At 39.7% G+C, this 15,422-nt stretch overlaps 1 protein-coding gene across 1 annotated transcript in view; it reads left to right on the top strand.

The window, feature by feature from the left end:
• The window catches only part of LOC125292792 (low-density lipoprotein receptor-like), a 42,805-nt gene that overhangs the window by 19,201 nt on the left and 8,182 nt on the right, over positions 1–15,422 (top strand). The window contains exon 6 of the mRNA XM_048240228.1: positions 8,594–8,863. Coding sequence (XP_048096185.1) covers positions 8,594–8,863 — 270 coding nt within the window. The remainder of the gene's footprint in view (positions 1–8,593; positions 8,864–15,422) is intronic.

Below are 15,422 nucleotides of genomic sequence, written 5' to 3'. Positions count from 1 at the left end.
GCCAGCACTTCATAAAACACAGTTTGAGAACTTCAAATTATTTGTAGGATATTGCTTGTTCACAAGTTGAGCTGTGTATGCAAAGACACAGAGTTCAGAGTTTTGAATTAAACATTTTGAATAAAATACACTTTTGGGACTACCTGCTAATATTATTTCTCTGCTATTAGTATTATTTCATTTGAGCTACATTTTACACTGATATTGTATGATGGCAATATAAACACAGCTAACAAAGGTAAATTGCAGTAGCCTATGATTAAATGTAATGGAATATTCAACTAAGGTAGACTGCTGTTGTTCACAGCACTAAGCTATTTATGGTTACTAAATTGTAACTGGCCCTCTCTTAGAGCCGGGCATAGTGAGCTGGCCCTCGGAAGAAAAAGTTTGGGGACCACTGTGCTAGACCCTATGCAGTCTGTTTTCAAGAGTCATTCTACTGAAACTGCTTTTTATTTTTTGCTAAGTTGCTAAGTCATTAGTATTCATTCTACTAGACTTATCTGCAGCCTTCGATACTGTTAACCATGACATTCTCCTTTCTACACTATCTGAACTGGAATGTCTAGGAAAGCCCTTGACTGGTTTAAATCCTACCTTAAAGGGCACATGACCTCACCACAGGTGTGCATCAGGGATCAGTATTAGGGCCCCTACTTTTCTCTATTTACATACTTCCTTGGGTGAGACCATTCGCTCCCATGAATTTGATTATCACTGCTATGCGGACGACACTCAACTTTACCCGTCTTAAGCTTTTGGTGTTTCCACCAGACTTGGCGCTGAACGTGTCCTAAAAGTGCTGGTTCACTGACTAGCATGAGCCCTAATGTGTCAGGAGGGAGCTAAACTCATAAGGTATTACATATTTAAATTAGCTTCATTGACAGGCATAATCATTTTATGGGATGCAAAATATTAAACTACAATAAAACAAAATAGACCTTTTCAAACAATCACTATAAGCCTTAAAAGAAACTTTAGCATATGCTAATTGGCCCCACCCACCTCAATTGAATTAGGCTAACAGTAGGATGTGTTGGACTGGGTTGTGTACTAATTTATCTAACTATGACTGGGTGCATGTACTAATTTATCTAACTCTAGGATAGAAGACAAAATAGCTAATTTCCCAAAAGGCAGCATATGTTTTATGCCAAGCATAAGAGACTTGACAGACGCTAGCATCTAAGGGTTTTAGCCTCCTTGCTAGCATGCCAGCCTCTAGGGGGCAAATTAGAAGGATTTAGACCAGGCAAGTGCAGGGTTTAGTCACACAGTCAAAACTTCACACATAGCCCAAACGCACCCCAGTTTTTGACTCAGTGTCAGAATGTATGGCTACTTCCTTAAAATCTAACATGTCTGCCATTTTAATTATGCATGATTGTCTCATTATGTATTTCATAATGCTGAAAGATGGCTGTAGACATGTCATATTATGTGTTAAAAGCAGCATAGCATTATAAATGTAGAAAAAAAGGGCATATTTTGGTGGCCATATTTGAAGTCAAGATAGGGGCCACTAGGGGGCGCTATGTGTTGGGGTCCATTTCAATTTTTGATCACTAGGGGTAGTACTATACCTGTACCAAGTTTCGTGCTTTCTGCAAAAACTGAACGATTCAGGTAAAAATCTGGCCTTAACCGCTGTACTATATTTCTATACGAGAAAAATATAGTGTAAAGTGTATGACATGTTCAGCAAGTTGTGGGCTATTTAACAAAAAAGACTGAATTGGAATATCATTAACCTTTCAAAAGTTATGATAAATTAAGTGATAAGTGTAAAAAAATGCAGAAAACGGGATTTAGAATGTTGACAGAATTCACATTCTCTTTCTCACCAAAAACATAAAAGTATGCATAAAAACTAATAATGAAGTCAGACAATGGTTTAGATTTATTTGGTCCATAAGAATAAACCATTTATTTGTATATAAGCAAATGCTACAGTCAACAATAATGATATATAAAAGAAAAACATGTACCTTACCAGTAATACAAGTATACTGTATATTTATTGAAGATCAATTCTGAATAGAGACATAGAATACATTTGATTCAACAGATACTTCCTTATATAAATTAGTGTAATATGAAAATGATATACATCTATAAAATGTATTATTTATGAAAAGCTAGGAATACAATCAACTTCAACATCACTCAAAAATCAATGTGTCTAAACATTTGAAAGTGGATTACATAGAACAAGCCTGTTGAGAATAAACACATACACACATATACACACAAACTCACACACACACACACACACACACACAGAGGAGGATAGGGAAAGGTGGGGTGGGGAACCTGAAGGTTAAACACAGAAGACTTATAACTCATAACGAAACGCATCCCCTTCTGTAGAATGCCAAATCTGACAGCAATTTTGTTTACCAAAAAAACAGTCACCTACCGCTAAACTCCAGGCCATACAAGCTACTTTAGTGTTATTATGTATTGTTTTTATAACAAAGCCAACAATTTTTCTTTGGCTCCTGCTGTACAGGAATATGTACTTGATGAAAAGACGACAGAGTAGTAGTTGGAGCAGCTGAATGCGAGGCTGAAATTTTGACGGAAATGCCTGTCAGCTGTTGTGATAGATTTTCGCCAAAGTCTTTCTGGCTGTAGCTACCAAACCTACAGTAGGTTCAACACCAGATTCTGCATTGCCAAAACTTGAAATAATAAGAAACTACTGACAACAGCAATGTCAATGGAGAAAAAGTGTGCACAATATGTATTTCTCATTTGGTCAACGCTCCCTGATCCCTTCAGAGACTTGGTTCCCCAGTAGCAATGGATATTAGGGAGGGAAGTGAAGTCCCATGTCAATGATCAATCCCAGAAAACTATGAAACTCTTCTGGGGTCTCTTCGTCTCATGCCCCTGCATACGACGGCCTACTAAGCACAATCTCCCACCTGTTCCGGTTGGTAAAACCACATATGCCTGGGACAACGACATATAAAAAACAACATAAGTCTATTTCACAGTGTTTTAGTGGCAGTCTACACCACCCTACGCACGCCACCTAAATCTATACCTTCTTCCTCCATCCTCAACATTGTGAGTGCAAGCACATCAGCAGTCAGCTACCTCTTCAGGCCTGCAAAGAGGTCTGTGTAGGTCTTGTCATCCTCCATCTGAAACAACAGTAAAATCATACAAATGTAATACATTTATTAATATAAAAAATAAAATCACAAAACTACAGATGCGTGCGTGTGTGCACATACATACACAAGAAAAGGTAGCCTAAACTATTGAAGCATTCTGAGTAACTCAAAAATATTTAGAAGTATGAAAAGTCATTTTATTACACATGGGTTTAGCTACCCTAAAAAAACGCCGCTCATTCCTGTACATCCATTCCGCGAAAATAAATCACATTAATCAATTTGTCTCCATCTTCTACTCCATCCCCCACTCTTGAAACTTTTGTGTATGCTTGTTTGGCATGTGTGTTTGCGGGCTGCACAGAAAGTAGTCTACTGGTGCTGCAAAGGTGATAGATTTGTAGCACTTGCCAAAAAAATTGTAGCATTGTTATAAAACCTTTAAAATCTCTAAACAATCACAAGTAGGGCAGTTCATCACAGTCCATCCATTGCAACTGGACTGATGAAAGGTCATGTACACACCTGTAGGCTACATTGTATTTGGGAAAAGCAGAAGGTAGCAGCATAATGTATTTATTTATTCATTTATTTATTATTTAACAAAACAATCCCTGTCAGTTCCATGCAGTTTTCAACAGCTATCAAGAAGAGAGGTCATGTCATGGATTTTTGTGAATGTTTCTTCTTCTACATATGCAAGAGTTTAGTCATCTAGTTCATATAATATTCAACTTAATTGTCAATGCACAAATGAAATACCTGTAGTCACTGGCGCCTTAATGCAGGGGCTTACCTGGGCTTCAGCCCAGGGGCCTCAACCAATGAGGGGCCTCCTAATAATAATAATGATAATCAATAGGCTAATAATAAACGGCGTGTCCGTATTCGCGGCATCATTAGCCTACTCTGGAGCTAGCCTAAATAATTGAGCACATCGTACTGCTCTACAATTACATCCATGCAGAGGCCCCCTTTGTCTTCTCCAATTCTAAAGTGTAACAAAATGTAACAAAACGTAATAAATCCCAACGCGTGTAGAGGAGCTAGAGGAGAGGCTGAAACTGACTGACAAACTTATCATACAAACTCTGGAGATAACGTGGGTAGGATTGAAGCAACGATAAACGATCTGACGTGGATTCCTGTAACTGTCCATGAAAACAGAAGGCATAGCAGGTAAATATCGTAGCAAATAGCCTGGAAATGAAACGGCTTTAAAAACATGTATTTCACTTGTCTCATTGAAGTGAACGCAGAACATGGGCTGTGGCGCAAATAAATGAATTAGTGATCTGCATCTCATATGTTATGTTTTCTCCATTGTTAACGTGAGATATGTCTCCATGTAGTGTAGTGATAATGCATAAGGTAGCCATGTTCACGTCACATGAGCCAGCTTGTTCTGTAGGCTAAAAGTATTTCTGTCCCTCCCAAACTGCGTTAAACTGGTGTGTTAAGTAGACAGAATTAAAAAAAAACTCCTGGGGAACCCCCGACAGGACAAACACATGCACTTTTGAAAAGCGTTTAAACCCAATATGTCCATATGTGTACCCATCTTTTAACTTAGCCTACAGCCAGTGTTCAACGCTTGTTTTCGTGCAGTAGGCTAGCCTTTATGATAAGCGATGTCATGGGTAGGCGGACGTGATTCGAGGGGTTTCTGTTCCTGTTTATGTAAAGGTTTTACATAGGCTGAATAATGATAGGCTACACTGCATGTTATTAACCAAAAGCGCACGCTATGTGTCGGGTCAGATCGCGGGCAGGGTATAATTTAATCATAATTAATATTTGTGGTGGGGGCTTAAAAAACATATAGCCCAGGGCCTCGGGTGGTATTAAGGCGCCCCTGCCTGTAGTCTAAAACAAAATGCAGTTTTACCCAGTGGTGCAAATAACTGACATGTCCAAAAGGGCCTTCATGAAATGTGTCGCTAGACTATTCATATACACATTTTAACGGGCCAAGTTTAAGAGCTGCTGTCCGTTATTGTTCGTGCAAATATAGGCTGATTCATGTTCCCTTGCATTTTGCAACTGTGAGGTCCATGGTTAGTCTGGCTTTCGCCAGACCAAGCTCAATCTTTTAAGAATTCGAAAAAGAAATCGCCGGCAGATCAGGCTGGGTTCACCCAGCCTAGTCCATGGTAGGCACCCGATAGAAATATTGTTTAATTTTGTGATTGAGATATCCACACACTGGCGCCCCCCAGTTTCAGAGCTATTCTAAATGCAAAAATGCATAGAGGGAGTTATGACAAAACCGTGACTGTTAACAAACTATAAGCTATATAAGGTAGGCCCTATGCTAGGCCTATTACACAACATAAATTGTCACTATATATAAATTGTCACTATCATCCATTGCAAAGAATGATTTTTGTAGCATGTGCAACAAATATGTGTAGGTACAGCCCTGCCCTGGATACTTCTCTCAACGTGCGCTCTAAAACATTTGGTTTAAATGGAGATGTAGATCATCACAGGTGCGTTAATAAATCTACATTGTGGCGAATTGACACAAATTATTCACTTTGAAGAATTTATGTAGTTTCAGTCCTAGTTACTTTGAGCCATGCTCTTCCTTACTTGAATCACCTGAAAATAGAGGATTGAAGTAGCCTAGTGGGTGTTTGGGAATGAACGTTAACTCAGATGCTTTTTGAGACTTTGAGCAGAAAGGTCCCAGCCTGGTGTTTAGGATGCATCATAGACAGGTTATCTTTCAGGTATTTTCTATTAGAAAACTATCACGTTAGCGAACGCGTTGTGGCTAACTTACTTAGCTCCTATTAGTAGCCTAGGTTATGGTCAGAAGAGAATGAGATGACAGTCGAAAGATACAATTAGTGCTGTTATCAATTTGCTTGGTATCCTAGGCTCCTATAACCGCATATGGTTTTCTATACATCAATAATAATTGGCCTCCATCACTCAACCAATGCTAACGGTAACATTATTTTACCTACTTCCTAGGCTATTGATATAACTTGTATAAGATTAACGTAGCCTACCTGCAGTAAAAACCAAGCATGTCTGATAAACATTCTCAGATTTATTTCGGCTTTCGGGGAATTACATTTCATGTGGAAATCATCCTACCCTTATTAGACGTTCTCTGCGGTAAACTACAGTGTTGTCTTCCAACAAACTTTAGATTAACTTCCAACAAAATTACGTCTCACTGCAACGATGCGCCATCTGGTGGACAAACGACTACGTAACGCCAATACTGGAAATGCAGCCAAATGATGATGAATATTTGGTTTTCCTTTAATCCTACTGAATTTGTAATTATGTATCGGCCGTTCTAATTGCCGATACCGATAGTATGTGCGTGCCTGTGTGTGTGCGTGTGTATATGTGTGCACCACCTTCCACAGGCCAATGAGTGTACAGTCACTAAATGTACACATAACTTAATTTTTTTTAGACCCCCATGGATGAAATTCTACAAAACTTGGCATACCCCAATGTCAGGTTAATCATACGCATAAAATTTGGTGCAGTTCTGAACATCTTAACTGAAGAGAGGGGCGATTAAAGCAGAATGATATTGCATTTTCATTTTTTACCGGGGGGGTGCAAATCACAAATGAGTGAGGGGGGGGGGTGGAGGGGAGTGGCCCCCGGGGACCAAACAAATTTTTTCCTTAAAAGTCTAGTGGGGCTACATACCCACCAAATTTCATGTGCCCCGGTGTTTCGGTGTCCCTGGTATCGTTGACCAAAAATTCAGGAAGTAGATGACGGTAAAAAAAAAAAACTTTGACAATCCCTTTATGACCGCTTCGCTAGCTTTGCTAGCGGCAGTCATAATAAATAGCCTGTCATACTGTCAGTCAATTGGCTACAGTGCAGTGAAGAGTTTGAAGAGTGAAGTTATTATAGGGCAACTTGGAGTTTTATGAAAATAATTTACAAACCAGAACATGGGCCATGACCATGAAGCCTCTATTTCTTGCAGCTGTTAAAAAACCTGCTAGATAGTTAAAATAGCCACCAACATTTGTTTTTTTGCAGTAGGCCTACAGATTATTTCTGAAAGGTATTTGTCCACTAAGCCTACTGGCTGATTTATGCAAACGAGTGGTTTGTCGTTCGTCCTTGGCAAAGCAAACTACAGGTATTTAGGTTTAGAGAGCCATTGAATAAGCGATGCCAAGCAATTTCTAATATGTAACACTTTCTGTGACATTTTTGTGACAGGAAATATCTCATCACCTAATGTAAGTTGCTTCGGACAATATGTTCTACTCTATGTGGAGTTGTCCTCCATCTCAGTTGCATCAGTTAGCCTATCTGATTTTGAAGGTTCTAAAATATGACAATATGACACTGCAGCCACTGTGTCAGCAGCACAAGCGCTGACAGTGATGGTGCGTTTCTGATGTCAGATTATTATGTACTAGACCAGGGGTGGGCAAACTTTTTGGCTCAAGGGCCACATTGGGTTTTGAAAACTGGCCGGCGGGCCGCACAACAACCCCCCCCCCCAACGACACACACATACAATTTTACACCCATTTTTTTTTTATAGCCTATAATTTAGTATGAAACGTATTTGTTTTAAAATATGAATTGCTTATTTTATGCTGTTAAACAAATGTATAAATTGTGCACTGTCGCTTTAAGACAGTCGCTTTAATTCACGTTTATTTCTCAATGATCTTCTGCCTGCTCCGCTATGGCTAGTGCTGTACCTACAGCTGGGCCCTCTCACAGTTTTTAAATGGTCAGTAGTGGGAACTACTGTTGCCTTCATGATTTCCTTTTAAAACTTTCTTATAAGAAGGAGATATCAATTATCAACAATGACAAGCCAGCTGGAACCTGCGGCTCTCTCTCCCTCTCGTGAGTGCAGACGTATTCCCAATTAAATGGATCTGCATAATGTTCACGTTAGATCTGCTGCAAAGGAGATAACTAAGAGTTAACTTAGTTTAACATGATGTTATCACTATTTAACATGATGTTTTGACATTGACATAATGTTCTCTAAGGAGAGTGAAAAGCAGTTTGCAGTAAAGCTAACCAACGTCGTCTCTATCGCAGGAAAAAAATAGCGAGCAGCCTGATGACCAAATGAAATGCTCGGCGGGCCGGATCCGGCCTGCGGGCCGCAGTTTGCCCACCCCTGTACTAGACTGTTCTCACAGCACTTGACTTATATGAAGTATTAATCAATATGAGGGGCAGAGGGGGATAAATGCCCCTTAGGATATCAAGACCAGAGGGGGGTAAATCCCCGACAAATTTCACCCTGTATATTAATGTCAATAATTATGATACTGTACTGTACGGTACTGTTTTATGAACGGTTTATAACATTTATCAATGTGTTTATAATGCTTTATGAATAGGTTCATATAAGGTATTACCCATATTTTCTTTGCATTTGTTAGCAAATACAATTTAAACTGAAAGTGTCAAAGCTCTTCCCTTGTCCATTTCAGCCTTCTCCAATCCCCACCTCAGGGTGGCCAGATGGATGGACAGTGATGATAATGTCATGGTTGGATGTGTCCATGAGTGGCACCAAAGTGGCCATTTTTTCTTGACCATTACGGAAGGAACAAATATCACCACATATGACCCAGACATGATCACGGTCAAAGCAAGCTTCTTTAATATCAATGTAACCCCACCTGCTTCCATCACCTGTGCATTCAACATACTTGGACAAACTCTTACGAGTGAAGAGTACACACTTGGTGCACATTACGGTGAGTTATGGCTTATTATGTTTTAAACACAGCCTGAGATGCGTCTTGAGAAGAGAATTGCATTGGCTGCCAAGGTTAAGCACATCGTGTCATGGGACAGAACAATGCATCAGTGGTAAATATTGTAAGAAACTATCATTAATCTGACTCCATAAAATCAATCAGCTGACTTCCAATGTTAATAATTTAGTTTAGCAGCTAGCTAGTGGCACAATAGTGGCATAGCACACAAGGAGAGATATGTGAATGATGGATGAATGAGCAGTTTATTAAACAGCAACCCAACCTAATGGAACCAATGTCAATTACACTGAATGCAAAGTATAACCAAGTAGTTACTGTAACACTACAAGTTAGTTGGCAGTTGAACAGAGTGAACTTGGATAGCCAAATAAAAAAGATGAATCATGAGATAACCAAATAACTCCAAACAAGTTAGATGCCAAAATAGGCTATATAAACCAAGAATGCATCAAATGTAAATAAAACAAACCCAAAAGAAAGAGAGGGAGAGAAAGAAAGAGAGAGAGAGAGACCAAAAGCAGAAATGGCCTCCTCAGAGCAAGACCCAAGAAGCAAGAGAGGCCTGAATCTCCCAGAAAGGAGATCTTTAAATCCTACAAGCCTTATGCAATACTCAAAACCAGTGGTTCTTAACTGGTCTGGCTTTGGTATCCACAATTTCTCATATTCATTAAGTCGCGACCCATATATGTTTTTAGCGTTGAAGCTAACGGATACGGTGAGCTACATGGTAAGACACAGGGCCCTATCTCGGGGATCTAGAACACATGGTCAATGGCGAATAGTTTAGGGGTTTGTCCAGTCCACATTGGGGGTGGTTTTGTTATCAAACGTTATCAAATGTTGGACACCTGGCGCAAAAAGGCAGTTCTTATGTTTCTTTATCAGTCATGGGTGTGTTTTGGGCGTAACATCATTTAAACCAATGAAAATGACATCGGTCATTCCCTTTAATAGCAAACAGCGCAACAGTGCAACCATATGGAACAGGTATTACACTAAACCATGCTTTACTAAAACCTAGCAGAATATAGCCTACACACATCAGCACTCGTCTATTATTTGAACTCATTGGCAAAGTGAAACTAACTTCACCGTGGTGTCATAGTCAACAACAAAACAGTTATTAACACTTAAAGTGTAACTCCAGTGAAAATTGACCCTAGGGTCTTTTTCTGCATTAAAACACATCAAATAAGATGTGGAGACATAATTTTTCATTGATCAACCGCTACAGAGCTTGTCCCGGTATACGCTATAGCCCCAAATCACAAACAGTAGATTAGCTAAGGGTGGTAAACTAACTCTTCTCAAATAGCATTTTTTAACCAGTAATTTAATTCAGGGTTGCCAACTCTCACGCATCTGGCGTGACACTCACGCTTTCAGCACCAATCTCACGCTCTCACGCACACGCAAGAAATGTCACGCCAAATCCATTATTTTTTTTTTGCAATCCGTTCATTTTTTGTTGATGACTAGACTAGACCACAGCATTGTTTCTAAATAACAAGAGACGAGTTTAAGGCATACATATATGGCTGACTATTTTAAGACCAACAGCAGGTAGGTCTATGAGGCAGTTTTCTGTTGATTCGCTGACTATTTTTCCGTCCGCGACACCAACTACTCACAAAGTAGGCTATTTAGACCTACAGAGGCAGATTAAATAACGCAGTGTATTTGCCATTCTTCTCTGTTGAACTACTCTACTACTACTCTACAGCTCTGCGCTCATCTCAATTCATATAGGGTGAAATAGCCTATCTCACAAACTTTTCGTTCAACTACATGACAAACCGTAAACCAGAATAAACAGCAGAGCTTACCGAACACAAAGGTGTAGGGCAATCCCCTTTACAATAAGCCGTTCCAGAGTAATCGGTTTTGAAATGGTAGCAAATTTCTATATGGTCTCCAACTTTGGGCTTTAAGTGTCTTAAAACTGAGCTGTGCTTAAATACATATATCTGTAAATATTAAAATCAGAGGATATACAGCTCATGGCTAAGAGTTTGTCTATGTAGCCATATATTTTTTTTTTTTTTTTTCAAAATGCTAAGCATGCATGTATTTAAGTGTGCTTAAATTGGCCAATGAATGATTTCATAACAAGCCAAATAGAAAAAATAAATGTTAAATATAGCCTAGATATAATATTAAAATTAGATGATATAGGCTAGTATAGAGTTAGATAAAGTTGGATGGCTCCAGAACTCACACCAGTGGATTGGGTCTTAAAGGAGCCACACCACTTTTGACACTAGCTGTTTTGTTGTCCTTTAGTTTTGTTGCTACTGGGCATGAAGGGCAGGCCAATTATGAGTTCATTATGAGTTCAACATTGATGGCATAGGTTTAGAAAAAAAGTCAGCACATTTTAATCATATCGCAATAATACCAATAACCGTGATAATTTTGGTCATGATTTGTCATCAAATACTGTATCTCTAGTGGCTGGTAAAAAAGTTGAGTGGCTGGTAGATTTTGGAATCCCTCAGCCACAATGGTAGGTGGAAAAAATAATTTTATTTCCATCCCTGATACATACGTACACTCATACACACATTCATATTTGTAAGTCTCAATCTGTCCATTTCTTTCCACAAAACTCGCCAGAAGTCATCATTTAAGGGGTTATTTTTATTTTTTTTCTACCCCCCGGACCCCCCTAGAATTGCTGAGCTACTACCTTTTTTCAGGTGGGCAGGGCAGCCCTTTTCATGTCTGTGCCCAGGGGCGCAGTGGCTCATAATCCTTCCATGCCACGGGGTAAAAACACTGGTCTTGTTTTCAAGTGTAATCAATAAATTAATTGTACATTTTGAAGAAACTTTTCCATTCTATTAGTTTTTTTTTTATATAGGCCTAAATCAGGGATTATACATAGCAAGAGTCAGGGAACAAACATTTTTTTAATTAGGTTTAGGGAAAATGACTATGACTTCACAAAATCTCACTCCAGCCAAACACCCAAAGTTGGCAACCCTGCAGTAATATTGTTCAAAACAGCGCCAAACCTCCTCAGTAGCTTGCTCAGGGTCCCTACAAATAAAATGAAGCACTGACAACGTAGTTAGCGAACCCGGAGTTTATTACAGAAGACTGTTAAGAACACTTACCCCCTAGCTCCTCCAACCCGGTATCACAAGGATTCGTTGTACTGTCACGTTTGGTTAATCTAATATTTGTGCTGAGTTCTCAACCCCAAAACATTCTACATGAAGGCCCTCCTGACCTTGTTTTATGCCACCCTCGCCATATGGTTTCATAAATATGTATACTGCCTACTACCAGCCTACTAGTAGCCTAGGCTAGTACCACTAGGCCTAATAAGCACGGTGGTTGAGTTGCATTTTAAGCACCTCCAGTTTGGAAAAGCCTGCGCTGTACAAGTGACTGACCTACGGAAATAAGTTCTAATGCGCATCCGAGAATTTGAGAATATGCAGAAGGTTGTGGTGCTCAACCTGTTACTTTTCAGACTACCATTTGGAGTTTACAAGATGGAAACGAAAGGGAAAAGTTTTTAAGATGTCTATTTAAATTGTAGCCTGAACTCTTGTGTGTTTTACATCCGAAATATGGAGGAATGTGAGGAGACTGCTATTAACTGTAACATTAAAAATGTATCTGTAATGGAAACATGAAACACAATCACAGGAAACACTGTTACGGCTGGGCGACGTTAGATCAGAAGCAGCAAATATGCATTTGTCATCTCGTCTGCTGAAGTCGTTAATTTTTCACACAAGATAAACAGAGGGCAGTCGTGGCCTACTGGTTAGGGCTTCAGGCTTGGAATCGAAGGGTTGCCGGTTTGATCCCTGACCAGTGGGAACGGCTGAAGCGCCCTTGAGCAAGGCACCTAACCCCTCACTGCTCCCCGAGCGCCGCTGTAGCAAGGCAGCTCACTGCTCCAGGTTAGTGTGTGCTTCACCTCACTGTGCTCACTGTGTGCTCTGTGTGTTCACTAATTCACAGATGGGATAAATGACCAAATTCCTTGTATACGCAAGTATACTTGGCCTAGAAACCTCATTTACATTTACGATTCACATTTACAGAGTAACGCAAGTAACAAACTCATTTAAATTTCAGTGTTACTTGATTTAAAAAATACTTTGTTACATGCTTGTTACCGCTAAAAGTAGTGAAATTACAGTAATGCGTTACTTTGTAATGCGTTACTCCCAATACTGCTGTAGACCTACTTGTTTGGAACATGGTGATGTTTGGCCTTACTTTTGTGAAGCATCAACTCCTGAATCTGATGTCACCTTTCAAAGCACTTGGCAGGTTTGTTTTTTGACAAGGGTGCTTTGTTTCTATGTGGCATTTTAGTTTTGATGGTTTCATGCTCATGTGCCAGGATTTCACTGCACAGCACACATTGGGGTTTCTGTCCCATTTTGTCCGATCTGAAAGGTCTGATATTAGATCTAATAAGGTAGCATTTTAAATATGCCTTTTTTGTGTTTTTATTTTACCACAAGCTCCACTTTTGGGTCCCGACCTACCAGTTAAGAAACACTGCTCTAAACCAATTCGCCTTATTCATCCGGCGGCCATTGTAAAGCAGAACGAGGCTACTTGATACACTTGCCATCACACCTCAGTCCAGCAGATAGCAGTAATGTGCTCCGTTTGCAAACTGCCAAAACAAAAACTCACAACAGAAGAAGAAGGTTCCCAGCAAACACGCAATGTTCTGGGAACATTCCCTACCCTGAAGGTCACAAAAAATAAACCTTTAAAAGACATTCTGGGAACGTTCTGTAAAGTTATTGTGTTGTGCAACCTTCAGAGAACGTTCCCAGAATGTCCCCTTACAGCTGTTTTTGTGCAACTGTCAGGGAACCTTTAGGAAACGTTCCCCGATGGTTACATTCAGGATACATTTTTATGCAATAAGGAATGTTCCCAGAATGTTCCCTTAAGGTATAGTTTTGTGCAACTATTAGGGAACCTTTAGGGAACGTTTCCTGATGGTTATATTGAGGATACATGTTTTATTTATTAAGGAACGTTCCCTAAAGGTATAGTTTTGTGCAACTATCAGGGAACCTTTATGGAACGTTCCCTGAAGGATTAATTAAGGTTGAATTTTTGTATAATCAGTGGAGTAGATCTGTCATCGTGTCATACAGAGCTGATTTTGCCTAACATGCCTGTGTTTGTGTGTTTGTGAGTGTTGAGGTTGCAACACTTCATAATTTAGCTTTAGTTAGTTCCCAGCATGCATTGAAGGCCAGTTGCCACGTTTATTATTGTTTTGATCTTAAACAAAATGGTTGAGACAGTTTAGCCTTCTCTTGCTGGTGTTTTGAATAATAACACAACGGGATATGGATTGAAAATGGTTTAGTTAGGCTAGTTTATTGTTATTATTTATTATAAAACACTGTAAACGTCAAGGCACTATAACCCATATATACAGCTGATTCTTAACGGTGATATGAAGGAGGAGGATACAGCCATCACCATCACAGGCATGAGGTAAGTAGGCCTACCAATGATTACATGCAGAAGGCATGATGAATGTAAATAATGAATGAATGACCATCAGATTTGAAACCTGCAATTGAACGTCCTATCGTGAGCTGATATACTGTATCTCCCAAAGGAAATCATTCTCAGTGCCTGCAGTAGGCTTTGGCTTTTCTCTGCTCGAGTTTTAAACATGGTTTAAAGAACAGTCTGCGAACATCCCCGGAATCAATTTTTCTCTGCTCAAGTTTTAAACATGATTCAAACATTCTGCGAACGTTCCCAGAACCAATGAAGGAATGTTCCGACACTGTCAAGAAAACTTTCCTGAACAACCGTGAGGGAACGTTAGCAGTGAATGAGCTGCAAACATTCCCGCATCTTTCATGAACGTCTGCGGATCCCCGAATCGAAAATTGTTTGCTGGGTTACTCACACAGAGGAATTATACTCAGGAAGCAGGAATTATACTCAGCCCCAACGGCCGCCTTTTCGAGGGTGCTACCATTAGAAAGCTAGATACAGCATTGTCTGTCAAGTTCTATTAGGTGGTATATGTGAACATGGCCGCCATATTGCTAGGGGCAAACACCTTACGGACAACACTTGCCGGCAATCAGAGACACCTGTTTCTCCTTTGGCCTCCAGTTATCATTACCCCCACCATGATGGTGCCACTATTTACATACAGTACGTTCTGGAGCCCAATGCGGTATCTACTGTAGCTTTCTAATATCTATGGGTGCTACATTATGAACTCCACCGAGGTACTGTTCCAATGTTAAGCATTCATCAAATTCCACCAAGGACAAAGTCCTTCGTTTTGCCGAATTTTTGAGGATGCATGTGTGTATCCTCAGTGTGCTCAGAATACCCATAATCCTGTGCGCACATTTATGGAGGATTTAAAATCTGTACTAAACAAGGCAGTTCACTGTATTATTCAATGTTTTTCATTTAAATGTAAACATTGTCTTATTTTCACTAGCCTAAATGAAGTATGGACTCAGGTCAGGACAACTTTGAACTCTCACACCATGGAGGA

Source organism: Alosa alosa, chromosome 4, assembly GCF_017589495.1.
Source record: "Alosa alosa isolate M-15738 ecotype Scorff River chromosome 4, AALO_Geno_1.1, whole genome shotgun sequence".
Taxonomy (NCBI): Eukaryota; Metazoa; Chordata; class Actinopteri; order Clupeiformes; family Clupeidae; genus Alosa; species Alosa alosa.
The sequence above is the reverse complement of the archived record's forward strand: the minus strand, read 5'-3'. Positions and strand labels throughout refer to the sequence as shown.